This window comes from Antedon bifida, chromosome 6 (genome assembly GCF_963402885.1).
Source record: "Antedon bifida chromosome 6, ecAntBifi1.1, whole genome shotgun sequence".
Taxonomy (NCBI): Eukaryota; Metazoa; Echinodermata; class Crinoidea; order Comatulida; family Antedonidae; genus Antedon; species Antedon bifida.
The window spans coordinates 18,506,840-18,528,532 of NC_136231.1; the positions used below are offsets into that span (position 1 = coordinate 18,506,840).

Consider the following 21,693-nt stretch of genomic DNA (forward strand, 5'->3'; position numbering starts at 1 on the left):
ATCAAAGCATATTGATCGAAACGTAGCGGAACTCAAACAGTTCTTTTCAGAACTAATTTATGTGGTGTACCGCAAACTTTATATCAACATTTGATTTCGCCATGCAAACCTTCAAACGACATAAAGATAATATTAAACTAGTAAGGAATCAACACAACAGCAGACCATGGAGAGGACCATCAGATATGGCTGCATCGCATCAGATACACTACTCGGTCATAATAATAGTATTACAGGTAATAGTAGTAAAGCAGAACCTATTGCTCATATGAGAAAATTTAAGGCTTTTACCAAGTCCAAGCTTTTACTAAAGTGCAAGGCATAGAATGCAATACTTTTTATTACAATGGAATCAGAGAATGGAATAACCTTCCTGATTACATTAAACTAATTCCCAACAAATCTAGATTTAAATTTGAATTAAAGCAATATTTAAAAATTAAACATATATAGATTATTGACCGTAGGCTATGTGCCTCAATATTGGATGATTTTTTGTGGGGGGTTTGTATTTTAAGGATTTCTTGTTTTTTATGTTGTATCTATCTTACAAGGGACCAAATTGGAATTAAGTTGTTTTATTTTAAGCAACTTTATGTGTTATCCTGTGCATCCCTTTTGACATTTATTCTGGCTTATTATTTTTTAATGTATACGATGTTTATATATTCATTTTATTTTGATGTTTTATATTTTATGTTGATTAATGAGATGCCAAAAAATTAAATTAAAACAAAAACAATTATTCATTTAATTGCTATAAACAATAAAGTACATGGATGTCCATATGATTTTGGGAAAGAGGGAATGAAATTGTCAGCATTATTGTAACCCAATGATAACAAGTAACAAAGATGCACGATTTCTTTGAAAACACAATAAAAACAAAGTACTGTATACAGTATATGTATACACAAACATTTAATTAACTAAAAAGGGGAGGAATTGATAAAAATTTCCCAATTAATAAGCCACTTCTAGGATTAAAACAATAGCATTATTCAATATTGTTTCCAATAACTTAAATGTTTTTGAAAGCAAACACAGGAAATGATTGCAATTTTAAACCTAAAGAAGGAACAAAATAATCTCAAAGAATATACCGGGAAAAAAAATATGCTTAGGCATTGAAGATAGAGGAAGGATATTGAAATAAGATATTAAATCTTTGTTTTAAAACGGATCTTCTATGAAATTGTCGACAAGACCTTATAAGGCAAATGCGATAAGAAACAAAGAAAACGTGATGTAGTATAACAATAAAAAGTATACAAAAATTGTTCTTATTGATAATGATTAAAATGACAACCTAAATAGTGGTTTGAGAAATACTTGAATTTGATAAATGATAAATAAAAAGTCAAAAGCTCATTATATTTTCCTGGTAAATTGTAAGATTTGTTAATTAATTGATAATCGTTCCAAATTTAACGAGAAATGTGCATCCGGTTATGTAAAGATTACTGAAAATTCTTAACACAAACGATTTTTATGGATAGATCTATAAATCTTGATTTGTCTCATAATGATAATGGTTTGATTTAAGTATAAACAAAGAAATTTTCTTTAAAAAAAACTTTTCTAGTTAGAAATATATAGTATTAATGTTATATTATACTTTTAAAATAGAGGGCAGTAGACAAACATTGTTTGTGTGTTGGTCAAAGTTCAAATAATAGTGTCCTATTGATTTACTAATTTATCTTTCTTCCTTCTGTTTACTAGTTCGGTCCAAATTTAGAAATAATTCCCTAAGAAGCTGTCGTGTCCATCATATGCTATCAACATTGGTAAAACGATTATCTAAATGAAGAGATTGTACAAAAATATACATCTGAAATAAAACAAATTTCTACTAGAGAAAGTTAGTTTCCGCCTTGCTTGTTTTCATAGGCCAGATTTTAAATCATTGTTCACCTAGGCATTTATTTTGATTTGTTAATTTATGGGGACATGAGCCTATTCAAATAAATATGAATTCATGTTTATATCCAAATAAACACATTTCTTTTATACTACTAGGCAACAATAAAATATAGCCAATAAAATGCTGTCTTGTTGTAAACCACAATATATATTGAATGTCGCATGGTCAAACTCGATGCATAAATTGTTTCTCATAAAATATGACTTATTTTACAGGTTAAGCTTGAAGATAGACGTAGACAAAATGCATGTAATTACATCTATGGCAAATGAATCAATATGATAGCTCTTCTGAGCTCATCTACCAAGCTATCATTGGTAACCGGACGCCATGTCCTGGTGGCAAACAAGCTATACGATTTATCACCGTTTACTGTTACAGTACAATCGTAATAATAATAAAAAAAGAAACTTAACATAAATAATATATTAAAAAGTTGTGATAATATTGTAACATAGAAATGCCAATACAGTAGGTGTCCTGTGAAACGAATGATGGGAAAATATATTTTCCTAACACTATGGCCAACCTCTATTAAGGGAACACTTAAGGGGACACTTAAGAGGACACTTTGGACCTAAAATTTACCCTTTAATAGAGGTTCTACTGTAGTAAGGTTACAGACGATATAGACAGCAAAGCCATGTGTGGTAAATTTTCTGTTTAACATGCTAAAGTTCAATTTGCCCAACCAGTATATTGGGTGCGAAAATTATTATTGATCCTCCCAACCCAGATGCAAAATATCAGCTCTAGTAGAATCCTAATTTTATTTAGGACACAATTAATAGGGCTTCTACAGTATTATGTGCTTATATTCATTATTATTTTGTGCTGATATTCATTTCTAATATTGTTTTACACATAAATATTTAATAATCTGAACAATCATTTTCATCAAATGAGGAAATGTAATTAAAATGTGATTTAAATTTAAAGAACATTTGTATCTAATTTATTACTATTCAATAAAGTAATAAATACTGAATTTAGAGAATAATTAAGAATGTAACTGCTTAATTAAAGATGAAAGTGAAATATTTTTTGGTACATTATCGGGCAAAATCTTTGAAGCACAGTAGTTCTCAAGATATAAAGCAATCAGTGAGTTTAATTACAGAGTCTTAACACAGAAAGTGAAATGGTTAATCAATTTATGGTTTACTTAACTTACATTAATGGTAAATGTAAAACTATCTGCACTCTAAATTAATGTATATTTAAAAAAAAATGAGTTTAATCAACTTTCAAAATATCTTTAAAATGTTACGCTTAAAACAAGTGATCAAAGTAATACGGGATGTATTTTAAAATGTTGAGATAATCCGATTCAAAAATACGGGAAATACAACGCTTCCTTTTACATTAATTCACTTTGGAATGTCCAGGGAAAAATAGTGTATATTTGGATATGTATAGGGGACGCTATATAAATTATCTTTCCTTGTCGATAGCTGTATACATATCTTCACAATCAGGAGTAAAGCTTTGGGACTTGTGCCAAAACCTTGTCGAACCTGTGAATAATTTTAACACTGTACACATGACAAAGACACTACGAATTTACGTCATCATTATAATTATCTGGATTCATTTCAAGCACTGAAATAACTAGAACAAATTTTTCCTATTTTATAAAGAGTCAATCAACCAATCATGATACATTTATCACAAAAGAATCACAAGAGAGAAGGTTTGATATAATTTCGATCTTTAGGGTTTTTAATTTCCTATTCAAAATGTCGAGTTATTGGGACATCCTGATGCTAAAGAAGAGGTAAAACTGTGAAACACATAATTGTACAGTTATTATTTAACCTTTACAAAACATTTGACATACAAAATAAAAAATAGTAAGTTAGTACAGTCATGTAGGAATTATTTACATATTATGTACATAACTAAAAAATGATGGAATTGCATTTGTTCTGTATCATATAATGAAAAAACAGCCCTTTTCACAGAGCATCAATTATTAAGGGACACTCTATTGGGCACTGAAAGTCTCCCCTCCATAGGGGTTCTACTGCATTTAATATATATTTACTATTTAAAGAAACATTGACAGTATTTAAAGTTATAGATATGTTTATTCTAGTGCTGTACGATGAATGAAACAGGAATGCATTTTACTTATATGATTTACTTCAATACTTTTTTCCCTAGAACAGTGGGAAATGCACTCATTAAATGAAAATGTGGAGTAATAACCAGTGCCTTACAGAGCAAGGGTCTCTGTGTTGATCAGCCAACAACACCAATTCACACTATAGCGCTAATTCGTCTACCCAAGGGGGCTGTGACGTACCAGTACACTGGGGTGACCCCAACTCTCCCAAATTCACTAGGTTCTTTGACGAGTACACTGGATCTCCAGTGTCCTTATCCGAGAAAACTTGTTGAACTATTGTCAAAAAGAGCGTTGTATATGTAATACAAGTGCCCCAAAATGAATCAGTTAAAAACAGGGTGTTAATACTGTATTTAGAAAAACAGTTAAATACAACCCTGGTTCTTCAAATGAGAACTTAATCCTATTGACGATAAAATGAAAATAAAAGGCAAGAAATACTAATTTAACATAGATTTGTAGTTTAATAAGTCTTTGTACCAGCTACAAATTATCATTATATTTTAACTACAATTTAAAAAATAGTTGAATGTGAAGAAATAAAGATACTGAGAAGCTAAAGAATGCCTATTTTTCCATGATGTAATTCAGGCTTGTTTGCCTGAAAGATATTTGGGCCGATAAATGCTAAAAGTTAAAGATGAGTATAGATTATGTGCATATTCGCCGCATAAGATTTGTTTTTTAACGCTTAAAGTCGTACAGTATTCCATCATCCCTGATTAAATACTTGTCTATTCATTTAGCCAGTATAAATTTTGTTGCCGTGTGTAAAATTTGTTGATCTCGATCACTTCTGCTGTTTCTGGAAACATTTCTGATGCGTTAAGAAGAAGCGTTCCGTTACTCCATAGGTAATAATGCTTCTATTGTTGTGACTTTTTGATAACTAGGTCGTAACCACTAGCAAAAACGCTGATTTGTTGCTTGATTCAGAGATCGGAAGATACTTTTTAAAATTGACAAATAAACACATTCCCGCTGGCTCACAAAAAACCCCATAGCATGTTGTGTTCATTGTTTAAAAAAAGGAATACAATTTTTTACCATTAAGCTAAAAAAAAATAACAGTTTATAACTGGTATTTTGAGAACGCCAAATACCCAGTTATTTGACATCAGTCTCAATTTCTCGCAGCAAAAACAGACCCATTACGAGTAAATATAATTGGTCCCAATATTTCAAAATCACCAGCCACAAAACTACAAAATCGAAATATGTTTGGATGTTTTTACGTTTCCGTAAACATTACAAAAATATTAATTTGTATGCAGCATAAATGTGGATGGCAGAATTGTTTTTATTAGATTGAAATAAAAACAGTGTATATATGTATGAATTTCATTTTAAAATTTTAAAATCATTAAAATAATTCTAGGCATCTTTCCACCAGCCTGAAAAACGGCCGCCTCCCCCTCCTCCTCCATAACCCCTACCCCTTCCTCCTCCCCTTCCTCGTCCACCACGTCCTCTACCACCCCCTCCTCCACCTCGTCCATATCCATTTTGCCTATAACCATACCCATTCCCACCTGAGTATCGGTTGTTTCCATAGCCTCTGGATTGGTAAGGATCCCGCTCTTTCAGAGGTGGCAGTTCAGTTGCTATTTTCAAACTAACATATTCATCATCTTTCCAGTTTTCCTAAGATCAGAACAAGTGAAATTAGACACTGGTAAAAAAAATTATGGAGTATCCCTGATCATCAGTACATAAATATAAATGTACCACACCTTGATACAAGCTAGAGTGTGCCGTCTACATAACTGTGGGGGCCAAATTTGGAGCATCATTTTTCTAGGCATTGACATTTGATTCAATATGGAAACAGTGGGGACCTACTTTATTCATTTACCTTGAACGAAAACTATATTTGTACCTTAAGATTGCTTCCATATTGTGGTATTCACAGACTTTCCTAAAATGCCAATTTTCTTGTAAACATGCTAATGGTTTACGTCCTAGGATTCTCAGCAAGCAAAATATCTTGAAAGTAAAAACACCAAAAGCGCAACTAACCTTTATAGTTTTATTGAACTTTGAGGGCGCATCAAAGACGGCCTTGCACTGATCGATGCAGATGTTCACGCCTTTGACTGCTTCACGTACTTCATATGGCAGTTGGCTTCCAAGAGTTTGATAAACGTACGACGCAGTTCGTATATCATTCTGCACTTCTAGAAGGTACGTGGTATACCCCTGTAAGAACAAATATTCGTTGGTTTTTAAAAAGTGTAAATGGACAATGAAAATTGATTGAGTTAAGTTATTGTAATTAATGTATGCTGCTTTTATTTCTTGAACTGTTTCTAAATAAATGTTGTTGTTGATTGTTGATTGAGACATCATAAGGGTTCATACTTAATAATAATTTTTTTCCTGGCCCAATTTAATGGGCAATAAATAATAATTACACATACACATTACTTATATAAAAATGTATTGGACCAGTTATTCAAAAGTTGTACAAGCCCGACATGCCTTTTACTAGCAATTTACCACTGGACCTGTACTAAATTGAATGTTGCATGCTATAGTTAAATAGCATTTTCAAATTACTCAACTGGCGATTTTAGTTGTATTAATGGAAGTGTTTCCACAGTACAATGTATGGTTTGATTAACATCTCAAAATGCAAAAATATACAGTTTACATGAGATGTAGGTACCATAAACAAAGTAAACTTATAAACTAATATAAACAAAATATAGTTTTGTTAGTTATTTCGTAGAATCTTCAATTTAAAGACGATAGGTTTTTTAATAGAGTATATATCAACAACCCAAAGATGAAATTGAAAGTGAAAATGACAAGAATCGGTTGTCAATAAGATTGATGACGTATTAACAAGAACTGCACAAGATTACTTTAGTTTTGAAAAAAAAATAAAGAAATTGCAATAAGATGCTAAATTTGTTCTCTGTAATTAGTTTAGACTCTATTACATGAATATTTCAAGTACAGAAGAAACAGGGGTTTGAGCACACTAAAGTGGACAGGAATTTAGCCATCAGTATAATAAACGACAAATGAAAATGGTATACACACATTGGTTCTACTACACAAACCTCATAAGACATAATTTTAAGCATGGGTTTATTTACAATCCCACAAAAGGAATAGAGGGGAATGGAAAAAGAGAAGGTAAGATTATGGGTAATATAGAGAGAAAGATAGGGTGGAGAGGTATGGGGTGATGAGAGGAGAAAATGTAGAGGGAAAGGAAGATTGAGAAGGGAAAGGGAGAGGTTGAGAGGAGAGAGGAAGGGCAGAGATAGATCACACACAGCAAACTAAATCAATGTAATTCAAGCCTGCATCAGTTAACATAAATGATACATTATTTGTTTTTTTGCACCGGTTCTGATCCAATTTGTGGAACTTCTGTATGAAAAAATAATCATTGTCTCACCTCTTCTGAGTTTAGAAGCGACCTATGGGAAATGTCGGTTGCACCAGAGATGTGGGCCAATGCTGCCGCCAGAACCAGTTCAGGATCTTTCTCCTCTAATAATGCTTTAGCTGCTGGTCTGAAGTGATCAACCACATCTTCAGATATTTCATCTAAAAATCTGAAAAGACAAATGCAAGATAATCAGTAATAAGAATTACTAATATTTGCTTATTTACATAGTATTTAATAAAAATAAATAAAAGATAATATGGGTTTTAAACAGTACAAAATAAACTCAAAATTGCTACTAGATATGTATAAGTCAAAAAGTTAAAGGTAGATGAAAAAAAAAGTATCCAAAAATGTTTTGGGTAGGTGCTGGGTGAAACCATTTGTAGATTAGGTATCCGCCCCACCTCTGACGGGCAAAATTACAACCTTATGTAGTGTTGTTCGAGGATGGTGTCAAGCTATGGTGAAAGCTTAGTACCGAAGGCCACCACTGGATTAATGTTCCTCCATTTAAATAAACACAACTAATAGCCATGAGAAGAAGCTAATGTTGCCAAGAACTGGAGGGTTGAAAAATAAATGCTTGCACTTGATATTTCATCTCTCAAAATGCAATGACAGTAAAGTTTGCTTGTGAATTGCGTCTAATGAGGATAAAGATAATGCAGGAGTAATTTGATAACTTACTTTGTGACATCATTGGCCGACGATTTGATGATGTCCGTGGGCTGTGGAGCACCAATACGTTTAAACTTTATTCCCTGAAAATAAATTCATAAAGGCTTGCAATTTAATTCACAATATTTTAATCTTCTAATGCAATTTCTAAATGTTCTCTAGTTTTAATGCATGTAAATAACAATTTTTTGACATAAAAAATATAGATCAACAAAATGTTATTGTAGTGATGTTCGAGGATGGTGTCAAACTATGGTAAAAGCTTGGTACCGAAGGCCACCACTGGATTAATGTTCCTCCATTAAAATAAACACAACTAATAGCCATGAGAAGAAGCTAATGTTGCCAAGAACTGGAGGGTATGTTGATCACTATTTTTAAGTATCTCAATAGTTAGATAATGGAGAATGTCGAATTACTGTACCGTAATGGCAAGAACAAGACAAGCTGATGTCTTTTCACCAACATTATAAGACCATTGTCAACAAGTGGATGGGAGTTTCTTGGGAGGAGAAACTGGTTTTCCATTCACATTTACAATTTCAATTCCGAAAACATGGTACATGTGCAAATGAGGTAAGGTTATGTCAAAATTTCCTGTGCGACTGTCAGTGTTGCGTTGTTTTAGTTGCTCAGAACTTTTATAGATACTAAGTAGTATACTAATTTTTCATAAAATAAGTGAAATACTTACTGCTCTTTGCTCTACTTTAGATAATTCCCATTCTTCATTTGGTTTATAGAAACATATGCATGTACCTTTCCTATTGGCACGACCTGTACGACCAGACCTGTGTATATAGTCTTCTACATCCTAAAGAAAAAGATAAAGTAGAATAATACAAAGACAAGAAAAGCATTAATAACTAAACTATCATATCACAAAAAATAAGTAGCTGCATTTAAACGTTACATAATCATATAATACACTATACAAATACATCAACATCCTATGAAATTTACAAATATGTTGAGTAAAGCTTCTTAAATTGTTTTCTTGTTACTTTACATTACAATATGTACAGAATTGTTTTAATAAATAATCTGTAGTGATGTTCGAGGATGGTGTCAAGCTATGGTGAAAGCTTAGTACCGAAGGCCACCACTGGATTAATGTTCCTCCATTTAAATAAACACAACTAATAGCCATGAGATGAAGCTAATGTTGCCAAGAACTGGAGGGTAGTAGGTAACTATTGTTTATTTTAAACACTAGCTTTTTTGACTGAATTTTAATTCTTTAATTTATTTAATAATCTTCTCGTAGATGATCATTTACCTTTGGTGGATTACATTGTATAACAAGTTCAACTTCTGGAATGTCAAGACCTCGAGCTGCAACATCTGTTGTTACTAAACACATTACTTTGCCTTCACGAAAACACTGCAAAAACAGAAACATTGCTTTTTACAACAAATTGGTACAGTAGAGCCCATCCTTTGGTACACCTCTATTCAGGGCGCGTTCTTTTTCCTTACATAAGTTGGGGACTCCTTGTGAAAGATAGCCGAACTACTTCCTACATATAACTAAACCTAACCCTCTAAATTTTCTATTCGCTCACTATAAAGTAAAAATGAGATTCATACCCCATACACTGCATTATAATTACACAACCAAAAACAAGAAATAAAATTGTTTTACAACAGGAGATTAATCAAATAAAATTGTAAATAAAAAACTATCAAATCTAAAACAATCAAATAAGAAACAGGACAAATCCTATGTACATCATTAAGTATTGTCTGGAAGGAATTTTAGCATTATTTTAAGAGCACATATGGTGTATGTATCTGGAAGGATTCACACAAACTATAATGAATACCAGATGCACATGTATAATATTATAGAGATGCTACTTAAATATTCTTACTTAGGCACATTGCCAAGGATTGTTCCAGGCCTTGTCTTTTAAGGCGAGCGAGTGCGATCACTCGCCTAACACACTCCTAAACTGCCCTTGAGGCGTGCGACTTACAACACGCTAAAATTTGGAAAACTTCTACACACCAAAATACAAACAGCACACCTACAGAATCCCTGAATGTATTGAGGAGTACAATTTGTAGCACACCTATAACTTTCAAAATACAAGGCCTGGTTAACAATGAATATAATCACCGTCCTTCACTGTGTCTTACCCTTAATGTGATTTCTCGCTGTTGCTGGGCTATGTCTCCATGCAATACCTGAGCCTCTTGCTTAATGACCGAGTTGAATGCTAGTTCATTGGCTTCCTTCTTGGTCTGGCAAAATACCATTGACCGCCCGTGATGACCGCTATACACCTTGATCACGTCACTGATGGTAGCTGCTCGGTCTTTCCAACCACACTTAATAGCCATATGCTGAAGAAATATGACCAATACAATTTTAACCTTATTATTCTAATTTTTTTCACAGTACAATTTTTATTTGAAATTATTAAATATAAATAAAAAAGGAAAATAAATACATAATAAAATTGAATAGATGCTGTCTGTCCATATATATATTTTCCCGGAGAAATCTTATGTAGGAGAATTTGACAGTAGGCGGAGGTATGCACTCTCGGAGTGGCTTTCTAGTTTGTATATGTACATGGCTTGTTTTTTTCATGAAAGTTCATATAATTGTAAAATATATTATAATTCTATTTAAAGTGACTATAATGTCTTTTAGTCTCTATATATCCACGCAAATTTGCTGTCAAAAGTGTTATCTTGATTGGTCATTCTTCTAATATATATTTTTTGGTTTATTTAAATAGCTCATCTATTATAGCATACCTGAACAGTTGTTGCGGTCCTACGTGTATCACCTCCTATAAGATCAACTCGTTTTGTGTTGGGTTTCATGTATTTCTTTGCTGTGTCATGTACCCATTTAGGTAGTGTTGCTGAGAATAACAGTGTCTGAGGGCTACGCTTTTCATCTCCAGAGTCTAAAACAAGAAATGCAACATGTAAAGTTTAGGTAACTAACCTCAGAATATGTAGTATGAAGACATATTTAATAAAGAATTGAAACTTATACCAAATTTACATTGCCAAGCTCAAACAAGTGTCGTGTCCAGATACATTCTTTAGACCCAACTGAGTAACCCAGGAATGACACTGGTTGCATGTATTTACACTGCCATGGCAAATTTGTGTTTCTTTTATTTTATGGATTAGTCAAAATTATCCTAGTAATATTGTGTTGGAATCAAATACTAAAATGAACTTTTTACATTTTGAACACAGGAATGTCTTGAGTTGACTTTATACTTTACTTACCCAGGTGGTTCAGCAAACAAGAAAAATATTTACACTGGCCTCATCTGTGTGTCCCTTGTTTAACTCCAGTTACAACATTTTGAATCAACTTCAACATTTTTCTAGCAGTGTAAAAGGGGTAAAATTTACAATATACTTCTATAATTTCAAATTAATACTAACCAAGTTTATAAACAGACATCAAGATTTCCTCCACTGGGTCAGCAAATCCCATGTCCAGCATCCGGTCAACTTCGTCCAGTACAACATGGTTAACCTGGCTTAAGTTCAGTGTCTTCCGCCTCACGTAATCCAGTACTCTTCCAGGTGTTCCAACCAGGACATCGATGCCATGTCGGATGGCAGTCTCTTGAGGCCAGTAAGCTGTTCCACCATAGATGCAGGTGACAGTTAAAGAATCATTGATGGCTTCAAAATCTTCAGATACCTGTACAAATCATTAATTACAATTTAGAGTCTGATTTAACAACTTGTTAATCAATAATTGAAAACTAAATGACAATATATATCTATAATGCAAATACACTTATCTAGAGCGATCAGTTTATTGAAAATAGGACAGTTATTGCCATATTTTGGAAGTTAATTAATCTCTAAAAACTAAATAGCTGGCAACATGAACATGTACTGTACAACAGGTACTGTCTCTCCTACAATAATGTAACGACTAACTGATGACGAAATATAATTGTGTTATCAATCAAAAACATTGAGAAACAACTGTTATTTCTTTCTTTCTTCAGTGCAAATTCTATTTACCTGTTTGGCAAGCTCTCTGGTTGGTGCAAGGACTAACACCTTAGGTGGTCTACCACTTTTCTTGGGGGTATCTTTTAATTTTTCAGTGAGAGGAATTGCAAACGAAAATGTTTTTCCAGTTCCAGTACCTACAAAATAATAAGTTAGTAGCAACACCTTGCTTCAGAATAAAGCTAATAAACGTCTTCTATCTTAATTTGTTTTTTTTAAATATCAATATATTGTCAACTGTATACTGTTTTGAACGATGCATATTTTTGGGCTGGCCTCAATATCTACATACAGGTTCTCATACATGTTGTAAATCTTTATCAAGATCAATGACATGACACCACATGACATGAAACCACATGACATGGCAATCCCCAGAAAAGGTCATTACGCATATTTTCCATGAATCTAACCAGTAAATGTTGTTGAATTATTTCTATCTTTTCCCTATCATCCATCTTGTAGTGATGTTCGAGGATGGTGTCAAGCTATAGTGAAAGCTTAGTACCGAAGGCCACCACTGGATTAATGTTCCTCCATTAAAATAAACACAACTAATAGCCATGGGATGAAGCTAATGTTGCCAAGAACTGGAGGGTATATTAATCACACCATAGACGGTGTTAACAATTATTTGGAAAACTATTATTATACTTCTGAAAACTCAGTTTTAAAATTACTATGACCTACTACTACTGGTCTAGTGTTTGTTATTTTTAACATCCCTTTTAATTTGTAATAGCATTTCTTGCAAATCTGGCACATGAAATGAAGAGTAACTTACGAGCTTGCGCAATGACATCAACACCGCTGTAGACGTCATCAAATGTTTTTGATTGAATTGGAAACAAGTACTTGACACCACGTTCTAAAAATTAAAAAGAAATACTGTGTATATTTGTTTTCATTTTTGTTTTTCTATTTTAAACAGCTATTCTGTTTAAATACGCAACAAGTAAAATTCTACTTACTAAGTAACATTGCTTTAGTTCTGGAAGAAATTGGAAAATTGTTCAAATCTCCGAGACGCATTTCTTCTAGAATCTCCTATAAAAGAAATTAACCAGTTATTAACTCAAACTAGACATGAAACTCGTCACTTTGACGAGTTAGTTATCCGCACAACGACAAACGCCACGTGCACGTCATACGTTGGAATATTGCACACAGATAAAGATTATGGCATTATGACAAGAACTGAAGAATATGATATGCTGTTAGTGCTGAATTCTGTCAATTTGTGTCATATAGTATATACATGCAAAGAGTATAATCTGTATACATATTACATACAGTGTAGAATAGGTGAAATTACGGGACCCGCCATTTATTCCAATTTTTAACATGGCGACGGTATCAAAATGAAACACTTAAATAGCAATTTCTGGAGGAAATTATCTCAGGAACAACATATTAACGTGTAGAAGAAATTTGAATACGTAAAATATAGATGCGCACCCTTTTAAATGTGATGAACTATTACGCAAAATATGAAAATACGACTTTTTTTATTCAACTGGCCATATGATGACGTCACAACATCCGATTGGCAAAATGTTTACATGAATTCGTATCTACAATCCAATAGCTTCCAGAAAACGTTTTAATCGTGATTATCACATTTTATTCTTACGAGCTATTACAGATTAAAATTTACTGTAAAGATGAAATTAATGACCCACGTAATTAAAATTTTTAGGCATGATGACGTCATAAAAATTAAAATATTTTTATCTCATGCTAAAGAAAGTTGATTGACCTACACAATATATAAATTTAGGAGAAAAAGGAATACAGATAAGCATGATGCGCTCCATTGAATGTGATGAGCAATAACGAAAGAGACAAAAATCCTATATTTTACATTCGTGTGGCCATACGATGACGTCACAATGTTTTTTTAGCCTTATCGATGCATGATCCGATATCTACAACTCATCAACTTCTAGATTTTGTAATAAAAATAAACGGTTCACGGTTTACTTTAGAAACTATGACATAATTTTGACGATTTTTTAAGCTTTTTCATAAAAAACGCGCACGAATTGTCTAATTCAACGTGTTCGTATGGCGTTATTTAAACTGGAAAAGGTCTAAATTGTTTTCAAAATTACTAGGAAAGACTTGAAAAATATAATTCAAGAGAAAAAAATATGTTTTTAACGCTACGTGCGCACCGCGTGCGTAAAAAATTGCGCGCCTGTGGGAATTTTTGACATGCTCAAAATGACAAGAAACGCATAAAAAGTTGATTAGAAATTAATTTTGCGCATTTTGAAATTTTAAATGCGCGTGCGCGCGTAACTTCTTGTGAAACATGCCATTTTTAATCCGTAGAAAGTTTGCCCCTGATATGACTTAAATTTTGTCAAAGTGTCAATACTAAATGACTTTTGGTTTTTAATCTATAATCAATCATTGAAATTCATAAAATTGCGCGTAAGTCACGTTGCGCAAATATGACGTCATTCAAAAATAGGAGGTGCACAACTTCACGTAAATGCCCATATGTTGTCAAAGTTATGAAATGTTATGTTTACACATTTTAGAGAAACGTGACTCACAAAAAGGAAGGAAGGATCCAAGAATAATACAGAAAAAAACTATTGATCCCATACAATAACAAGGAGTTATCCGCTTGGTATACCAAGCGGATAACTAATAATTAGTCAATAAAATTACAATAGAAAATCATTTAAATGAAGAGACTGACTATAATAATTATTAGAATTGAACCCTGGCCAGCACCTTCATCCTGGACTCAGGAGTATTAAGAATGAGATACAAAATAAGAGTATGAGGAGTTATTCTGGTTGGTAAATTATGTACTTTTATTAAACATTTTATGAAAATCTAAATATTTTAAATAAAAAAACATACCGGATCAATATCACCATTGGTCTCCTCATCAACAACTTGTTTTTCTTTTTTCACTTTCTTCTTTTTCTTCTTCTTCTCTACTTTGGATTCTTCTCCTTGTGAGTCACTTTCACTGTTTTCGTGTTTCCTCTTTTTAGCTTTCTTTTCTTTCTTGACCTTCTTTTCTTTTTTTACCTCGGTTTCGCCATTTTCTTCAACAACTTCTTCTACTACATCGTTAATCTGAATTTAGGTGTGAAATTCATTAATTTTTATACTGTGTAATTGTAATGTAAGTGTTCTGGATTTGTTTTGTTTAAATCTTAGGCTACTGTAGGCTATATGGTATTGCTCTACAGATATACACAACAATTATTACACAACATTATTCTAGATGACAATAACACGTCTCGTCAAAAACAGTATTCAGGATGCGTCTAGTAATCAAATGTCATGTAGACAATCGCACAAATTTTGGTCTGCACTGTTCCGCATTCAATGCGTGACATTTAATAACACATTTTGCGGTTTATCACGCATACAGTAAGTTACGAATAGTTTATGCCTTGCCTGAATATACAGTACAACCTGCATTGTTATGTACTGGCAGATCACATGGTCTGCATCGGCAATTTACACGCACATCATTCAGAAACGAAGTAAGCGCAGTCATCACAGTGATCATTCACTTGTTATTAAAGGACAACTTGACCGAGAACATATGAACAGAACAATTGCGAGATTAAGGATATCGCTTCACGCGCTCGCCGTACAGCCGTCGCCGTAAATTGCTGTGACGTCACAGGTGCATCGCAAAATTTTCGCGATTTTGCCGGACTTTTGCCAGAAAACTCATGACGTAAATTTTGTGATGCACCTGTGATGTCACAGCAATTTACGGCGACGGCTGTGCGGCGATATCCTTAATCTCGCGATGGTTCTTAAGTCATATGTACATCCCTAACACGTTGTAAAGATATGGTTCTCGGTCAAGTTGTCCTTTAACTAGTCGGATTTGTATTTTTTTTTTAATATTTCACTATATATTTTTACTATATATTTTATTTTGATGTTTTATTTTTTTGGAATAAATACGGTATTTTTTCAAATTGTCACTGCCTACAAAAATACAAATATAAAATACAAATATAAAATACAAAGCACAAAATTGATGAGCAGGAGGCACAACTCTATCTACAACATACTCTTTGAACAAATAACAATTAAGCAAAAAATAAGTTTGTTATGAATTTATGTTTTATTTATCGCTATGCAAACTTGTTTAATTCTTAACTTCAATCAATTAATAGTATACACACATTTCACAAAAGGTATAAGTAAAAAAGCACCATATAAAATATTTTAAAGTATAAAAAACACATCAAAAACTCAGAAAAGAGAACCCAGTTGTGCAACAATGACATCACCATTAGTACTTGAATAGACTTGTAATGAATCTTTTTGTATGTTTGGTTTTTACTGTAGTCTAGGGAGGAAAAACTAGGTACTTCTACCTAAAGGTTTTATTAATTGTGCCTCCCTAGGTTTAGGCAAAAGATGGTAAAGCCTATGTGTAGGCAATTTTTGGAAATAATCCCTGCACAACTGGGTGCGCCTATCTGTAGTAAGAAGCGGGATATAATATTATTCTTGCAAATTCATAGCTAGCACCATGCAAAATAATCCCTAAAGCTCTACACTGGATTTGTTCAAATTGGGAACGCTGCATTTCATTAAAGTTCCCAATTCTAAAACGAATAGAGGACAAATATTAAAACAGTTTCTAAAAGAACGAATCAACCAAAAATACAAACATTGGCAGCTGCTTGGCAATACAAGCCTTCTTGAAACATTACAGAATTAATCCAATGTTTCTATCTTAACGGTTAATATTTGAGAGCGCTTGAATCCATAATACCTTCATTTGATTACATATTACAAAACTTGCTCTCACGCTCATAGTCTATATAAACGTCATGCAAGCATATAATAAAATCTGACGCAACAAGTTCTTTGGCAGCTGGGTTCACAATTTGCTTGATAAAAGTTATGATCTCCTCCCATAATTTAAGGCATACAGAAATTTGGTCCAAGTGTTTCATTGGTGAATTGGCAACAACCAACTATATTGTGCATACTGTCCAAAAATGTATAAAATAAAATCAAGGATTGCTACCTTTTTAGCCAGTACGTAATAGCCCATTTATTACCACTTGGAGGGTGATAAACGACATACTTATTTTCTTAAGTTATTATCTTTTTTTGATTTTTCATTTTTTTTTTCTCTCTGACTCGCTTTCTTTCTGCTTTCGCTGCCTCAACTTCTTTTTTTTTCTCTTCCTTTTCTTTCAACATTTTAATGTAAGCTTTTCCAGAAATTACATGAGGAAGAACTCTTTTATTTTCTGAAGCCATGGCCCGCTTCGGGTAAACAAGATGCTCATCAAATGCCGGAGACACGTATGAATTTGAGTGCTTACCCATAGAAGAAGGCGGAGGGGTCACGATGGTAGTTGCCGACTTAAGTTTAAACCATGTATAGTACATGGGATCAGACATGTCACATCCCTCCATCTGTCGACGTTGAAAGTTGGAGACAATGGCTTCCCCCATAGCTGACTCAAGAGCATGTAGTGCGGCGACGTTAGCAGCAAAGGAAGATGATGGTGGTTTTGATGATGTTGATGCTGCTGCTTGATTTGATGATGGTGGTGGTGATAATGATTGTGACGATGGTGGTGGTATTGATGATGGGGGTGGTAGTGACGATGGTGGTGGTAGTGACGATGGTGGTGGTATTGATGATGGTGGTGGTATTGATGATGGTGGTGGTAGTGATTGTGGTGTTTGCAGTGGCATTGATGTAGATACGGTGGTTGCTGTTGTCGGTTGTTCTGTTCTGTGAAAAACAGTAGAAGGAGCCAGCATGGCTGGATCTATAGCATTAGCATTAAAAGGGTACAACCCACTTTTCCGGAAACCAGAACGAGCATACTTCTTCTTGGCACTTTCTTCCCAAGCAACAGCAAAAACTGAAGAGAAGGACTGCTTGGTCACGTATTGCCCGTAATGGTCAGTCATCCATTCGCGAACAGCTTTGTTCCAAGAAGTTTTTAAGGACTTGTAAACAGCCACATCCAAAGGTTGCATGAGGTGGCTGGAGTGTGAAGGAAGACAATATAAAATTATCTTCTCTTTAACACAAAACTCTGCTGTCTCGATGTTTATGTGAGCTGAATGGCCATCCACAAACAACACAATTGGAAAATAAACATGTAACGATTTCACATAGGGCAAAAAATGATTGGATAAATATTCAAAAAATATTTCAGAATTAATATAGCCAGTTTTAGACTTCGCAAAAGAGGAGTGATCTGGAGCACCCTCTAGTGCATTGTATCCAAATCTTAACCCAGGAAAAATGATCAAGGGTGGGATATAAGACCCAGCTGCATTACAGGCACCAACTACGGTAATTTGCTGACTTGTTGTTAATGTTCGCTGGTAAACATTCCTTGCGCCTCTAGCTGCCAGCACTCTTTCGTTTTTTACACCAAGGGGGAAGCCTGTTTCGTCGACATTGAACAGCCGGGATGGATCTGATACGGCATCTTCGATTCCTGCTTCCTTCATAAACGCCTCATATTCATGAAACCACTGCGATATTTTTTCTTTGGTCACTGTAGCCCTCTCTATTCCCAGGGACTCAGGACGTCTTACAGATAGATCTGGATGACGTTTCATAAAATTACGCAACCATCGACGTCCTGGCATGTTGCCAGAGAACGGTGTCTTTCTGCCATCTGATTCTACTATTTTTTTAACAGTTAGCTTCAGTTCATGCTTAGTGCGGCCGTACCCAATCTGTGCCATGTGCTTGAGCCACTCCACAAGTCTCCCCTCTTCAGCTCTGTTAAGAAATGGGTTTGGCCCCTGTGTCGACTCAATCGGTGTTCTTCCATTAATTTTGTCACGTAATGTCGACTTTGGTATAGAATACATCCTACATGCCGTCCCCATTGACAGTTCTCCACTTCTAATTCGTTCTATTGCAATTCTCACAGTTTCTGGGGTGTATCCCACTCTATAGTTTCGTTTTGGTAGTTGCATTCGCAGGCTGTGCAGTTGCATTTCAATCATGACCTGTTGAATAATTCAACAGGTCATATATAATTCAATTATATATAATTCAATAACAAATAGTTTACTAGCCTGAGTCACTTGCTAGAGATACGGCGTCAGTCGCATTGTGATTGGTCCTAACATGTTCAACACATATCACACTTGCTTAAAGATGTATTGTCCCTTTGTCAAATTCCAAAAAAATAAAAAATAAAAGATTTCGAAAAAAAGTGGGTCATTTTGAAGTATCATAATAGTTATTAACTTTCACAAAAAATTAGTTAAAAAAAAAAATCATTTAACTGAAATACAGACGTTTTTTGGTTCAAAAAGTAACTTTGACTTCCAGTCAAAGTTTTCAATCAAAACATACCTCATAATGCAACGCGCTTATTTGGCTACTCTGTATGCATACTCATAAAACTTCCTCGCGATCTGTGTGAAAACACCTTCTCAACCGTGAAGAGTTGTAAACAATCCTAATTAGCATCATGCATAATGTATACTTGTGGTTTGAAATCTTTGTTTACTTTCGCTCGCGACGATTTTCCAGACGAAATGTAATCAAATTAATTTAGCTTTTAATTACGTAAAATTGTTGTTTTTGACTCAAATTTTAGACTTAAAGTGAATAACTTTAATATTACTTTGATATGGCCAATTTAAATTTAGAATATTTTGACCTTCATTTTTTTGTGTTTCAAGGGACAATACATCTTTAAGACAGCACAAATAAGTCGGTGTATATGATTACTGTGTATGTACATGTGCTAGCTCTTTAATAAACTGACGTCGGTTCTCTCCTCACAAATGCCTAGCTACGCCTACATACAGGCTACCTCTAGGCCTACTACTACTGTACATTCAGATTACTCAAATTCAATGATTGAGGGTACAAATTAAACACAAATTTAAAACAAATTATATATCTTGTTCTTGCTTTAACATTATTCATAAGATTAAAATAAGTGTTCTAATATGGTATATTTATAAAACTCATAAAATAAACTTTACTTCTACTAATATCTTTTACTACTTGCTATGGAACGAAACGACTTTATACAAAGTTAACATACGACTAAATGACCCATACCCGTCCATCATTCTATCATCAAGAAGCTGCCTAGCTAGGCCGGTGTAAATGCCGCCTACACTAGGTATTAAATTACCAGTCAAAACATGACATGATGATAATTACTTACTTTAGACTTTTTGCTTTTCTTTTTCTTCGATATTTCAGCCATTATAATATGTATTTTGTGTATATTTCACCCTCAAAACAAAACGTACACAGGCAGACTCCACTCTCAACAACACGTGGGAATTAAAAGGACCGTGTGACGTTGTAACAATGTCTGACGTCATAGATTGCAGCACCACCAACGGTGGAGCTGAACCACATCGTGCATAAAGTCTCCAGACACTGCTGCACGCATTCTAACACTACTACTAGAAGATCCTCACACATATCTCCTATTATATATAACCTCCATTGGCTGCCTATTTACTCCCGTATAAAATATAAGATCCTTTTACTGTACTAACATTTAAAGCGCTACTTTTTAAACAACCTATTTATCTTCTTTCTGTTTTTTCTCTCAGCGCTTTTAGGACAATATTTTGATTGTATAAGCGCCATATAAATCGAACAACTTTACTAATTCTTCCCTCCACACCCCTCTTGCTTGTCTTCGTTCGGCTGATCAAAACCTACTGGTTGTTCCTAACACCAAATTCTATGGACAAAGGTCTTTTATGTTCTCTGCTGCTTCTCTATGGAATTCTCCCCCTCGACATATTACTAAATCACCATCCATTGCTATTTTTAAAAAAGAACTTAAAGGCGCAACTTTTTTAAATCTAATGCTAGCGCCTTTGATTTTTACTTCGATTTAGTTGATACTAGCGTTATACAAATACCTAAATTATTATAAAATAATAATAATTATTGTTTAATGTATTTATTTATAGAGTTGTTAACAGTTATATCGGAACCAAGGATAATTCGATTCGAACAAATAAACATGCATGACGTGATGACCATATTTCTCTCAATATATTATTACGCATATCGTAATTAAAAAAATACTCCCATAACAACTTAGTTGCGAAAATAAAAATGTATTTTTTCCTAGGGTACAGGTAAATTATTGATAAATAAAACTGTATTTTAAGACGCATAACCTAAGGCACTGACCAAAATATTTATCCCATCCGTTTTATTTTAGCACAGCGTAGGCATGTGGATCTCAATTATTGTGTTCTCTCCGAACAATTAATATTTATAACCAAGGGATGAAGTACTGTATAGGCCGACGGTACGTAAAATCTTAACATAGACATTTGGATCTGCACAAAATGACCATCATTATGAATATCGACACTTTAGGAGTTATACTGTAGGCCTATATTTATTTGATGGGGGATATTTATGATAAAAGCAATGCAATGATAAAATATAAAGGTTATATTATTACTGTATCGGTACATTGATTGGAACATAAAGGTGGCGTGTCGTATTAAAAGTTTGTTTCCCACTAGGACGCAACGCAATGACGTTAA

At 33.8% G+C, this 21,693-nt stretch overlaps 2 protein-coding genes across 2 annotated transcripts; both read right to left on the reverse strand.

Annotated features, from left to right (window-relative positions):
* Positions 1–4,502: 4,502 nt before the first annotated feature.
* Positions 4,503–20,493, reverse strand: LOC144844438 (nucleolar RNA helicase 2-like). Its single transcript, XM_078701350.1, has 14 exons — positions 20,334–20,493; positions 15,031–15,252; positions 13,122–13,197; positions 12,935–13,018; positions 12,160–12,287; positions 11,563–11,827; positions 10,912–11,066; positions 10,285–10,491; positions 9,422–9,526; positions 8,837–8,956; positions 8,152–8,225; positions 7,471–7,630; positions 6,078–6,257; positions 4,503–5,702 (listed from the first exon to the last, which is right to left on the reverse strand). Exons 1-14 carry the CDS (start codon positions 20,373–20,375, stop codon positions 5,433–5,435), a joined length of 2,088 nt encoding a protein of 695 aa, XP_078557476.1. The 5' UTR covers positions 20,376–20,493; the 3' UTR covers positions 4,503–5,432.
* Positions 16,087–19,287, reverse strand: LOC144844412 (uncharacterized). The gene has a single exon (XM_078701308.1). It carries the CDS (start codon positions 19,147–19,149, stop codon positions 17,254–17,256), a length of 1,896 nt encoding a protein of 631 aa, XP_078557434.1. The 5' UTR covers positions 19,150–19,287; the 3' UTR covers positions 16,087–17,253.
* Positions 20,494–21,693: the final 1,200 nt, after the last annotated feature.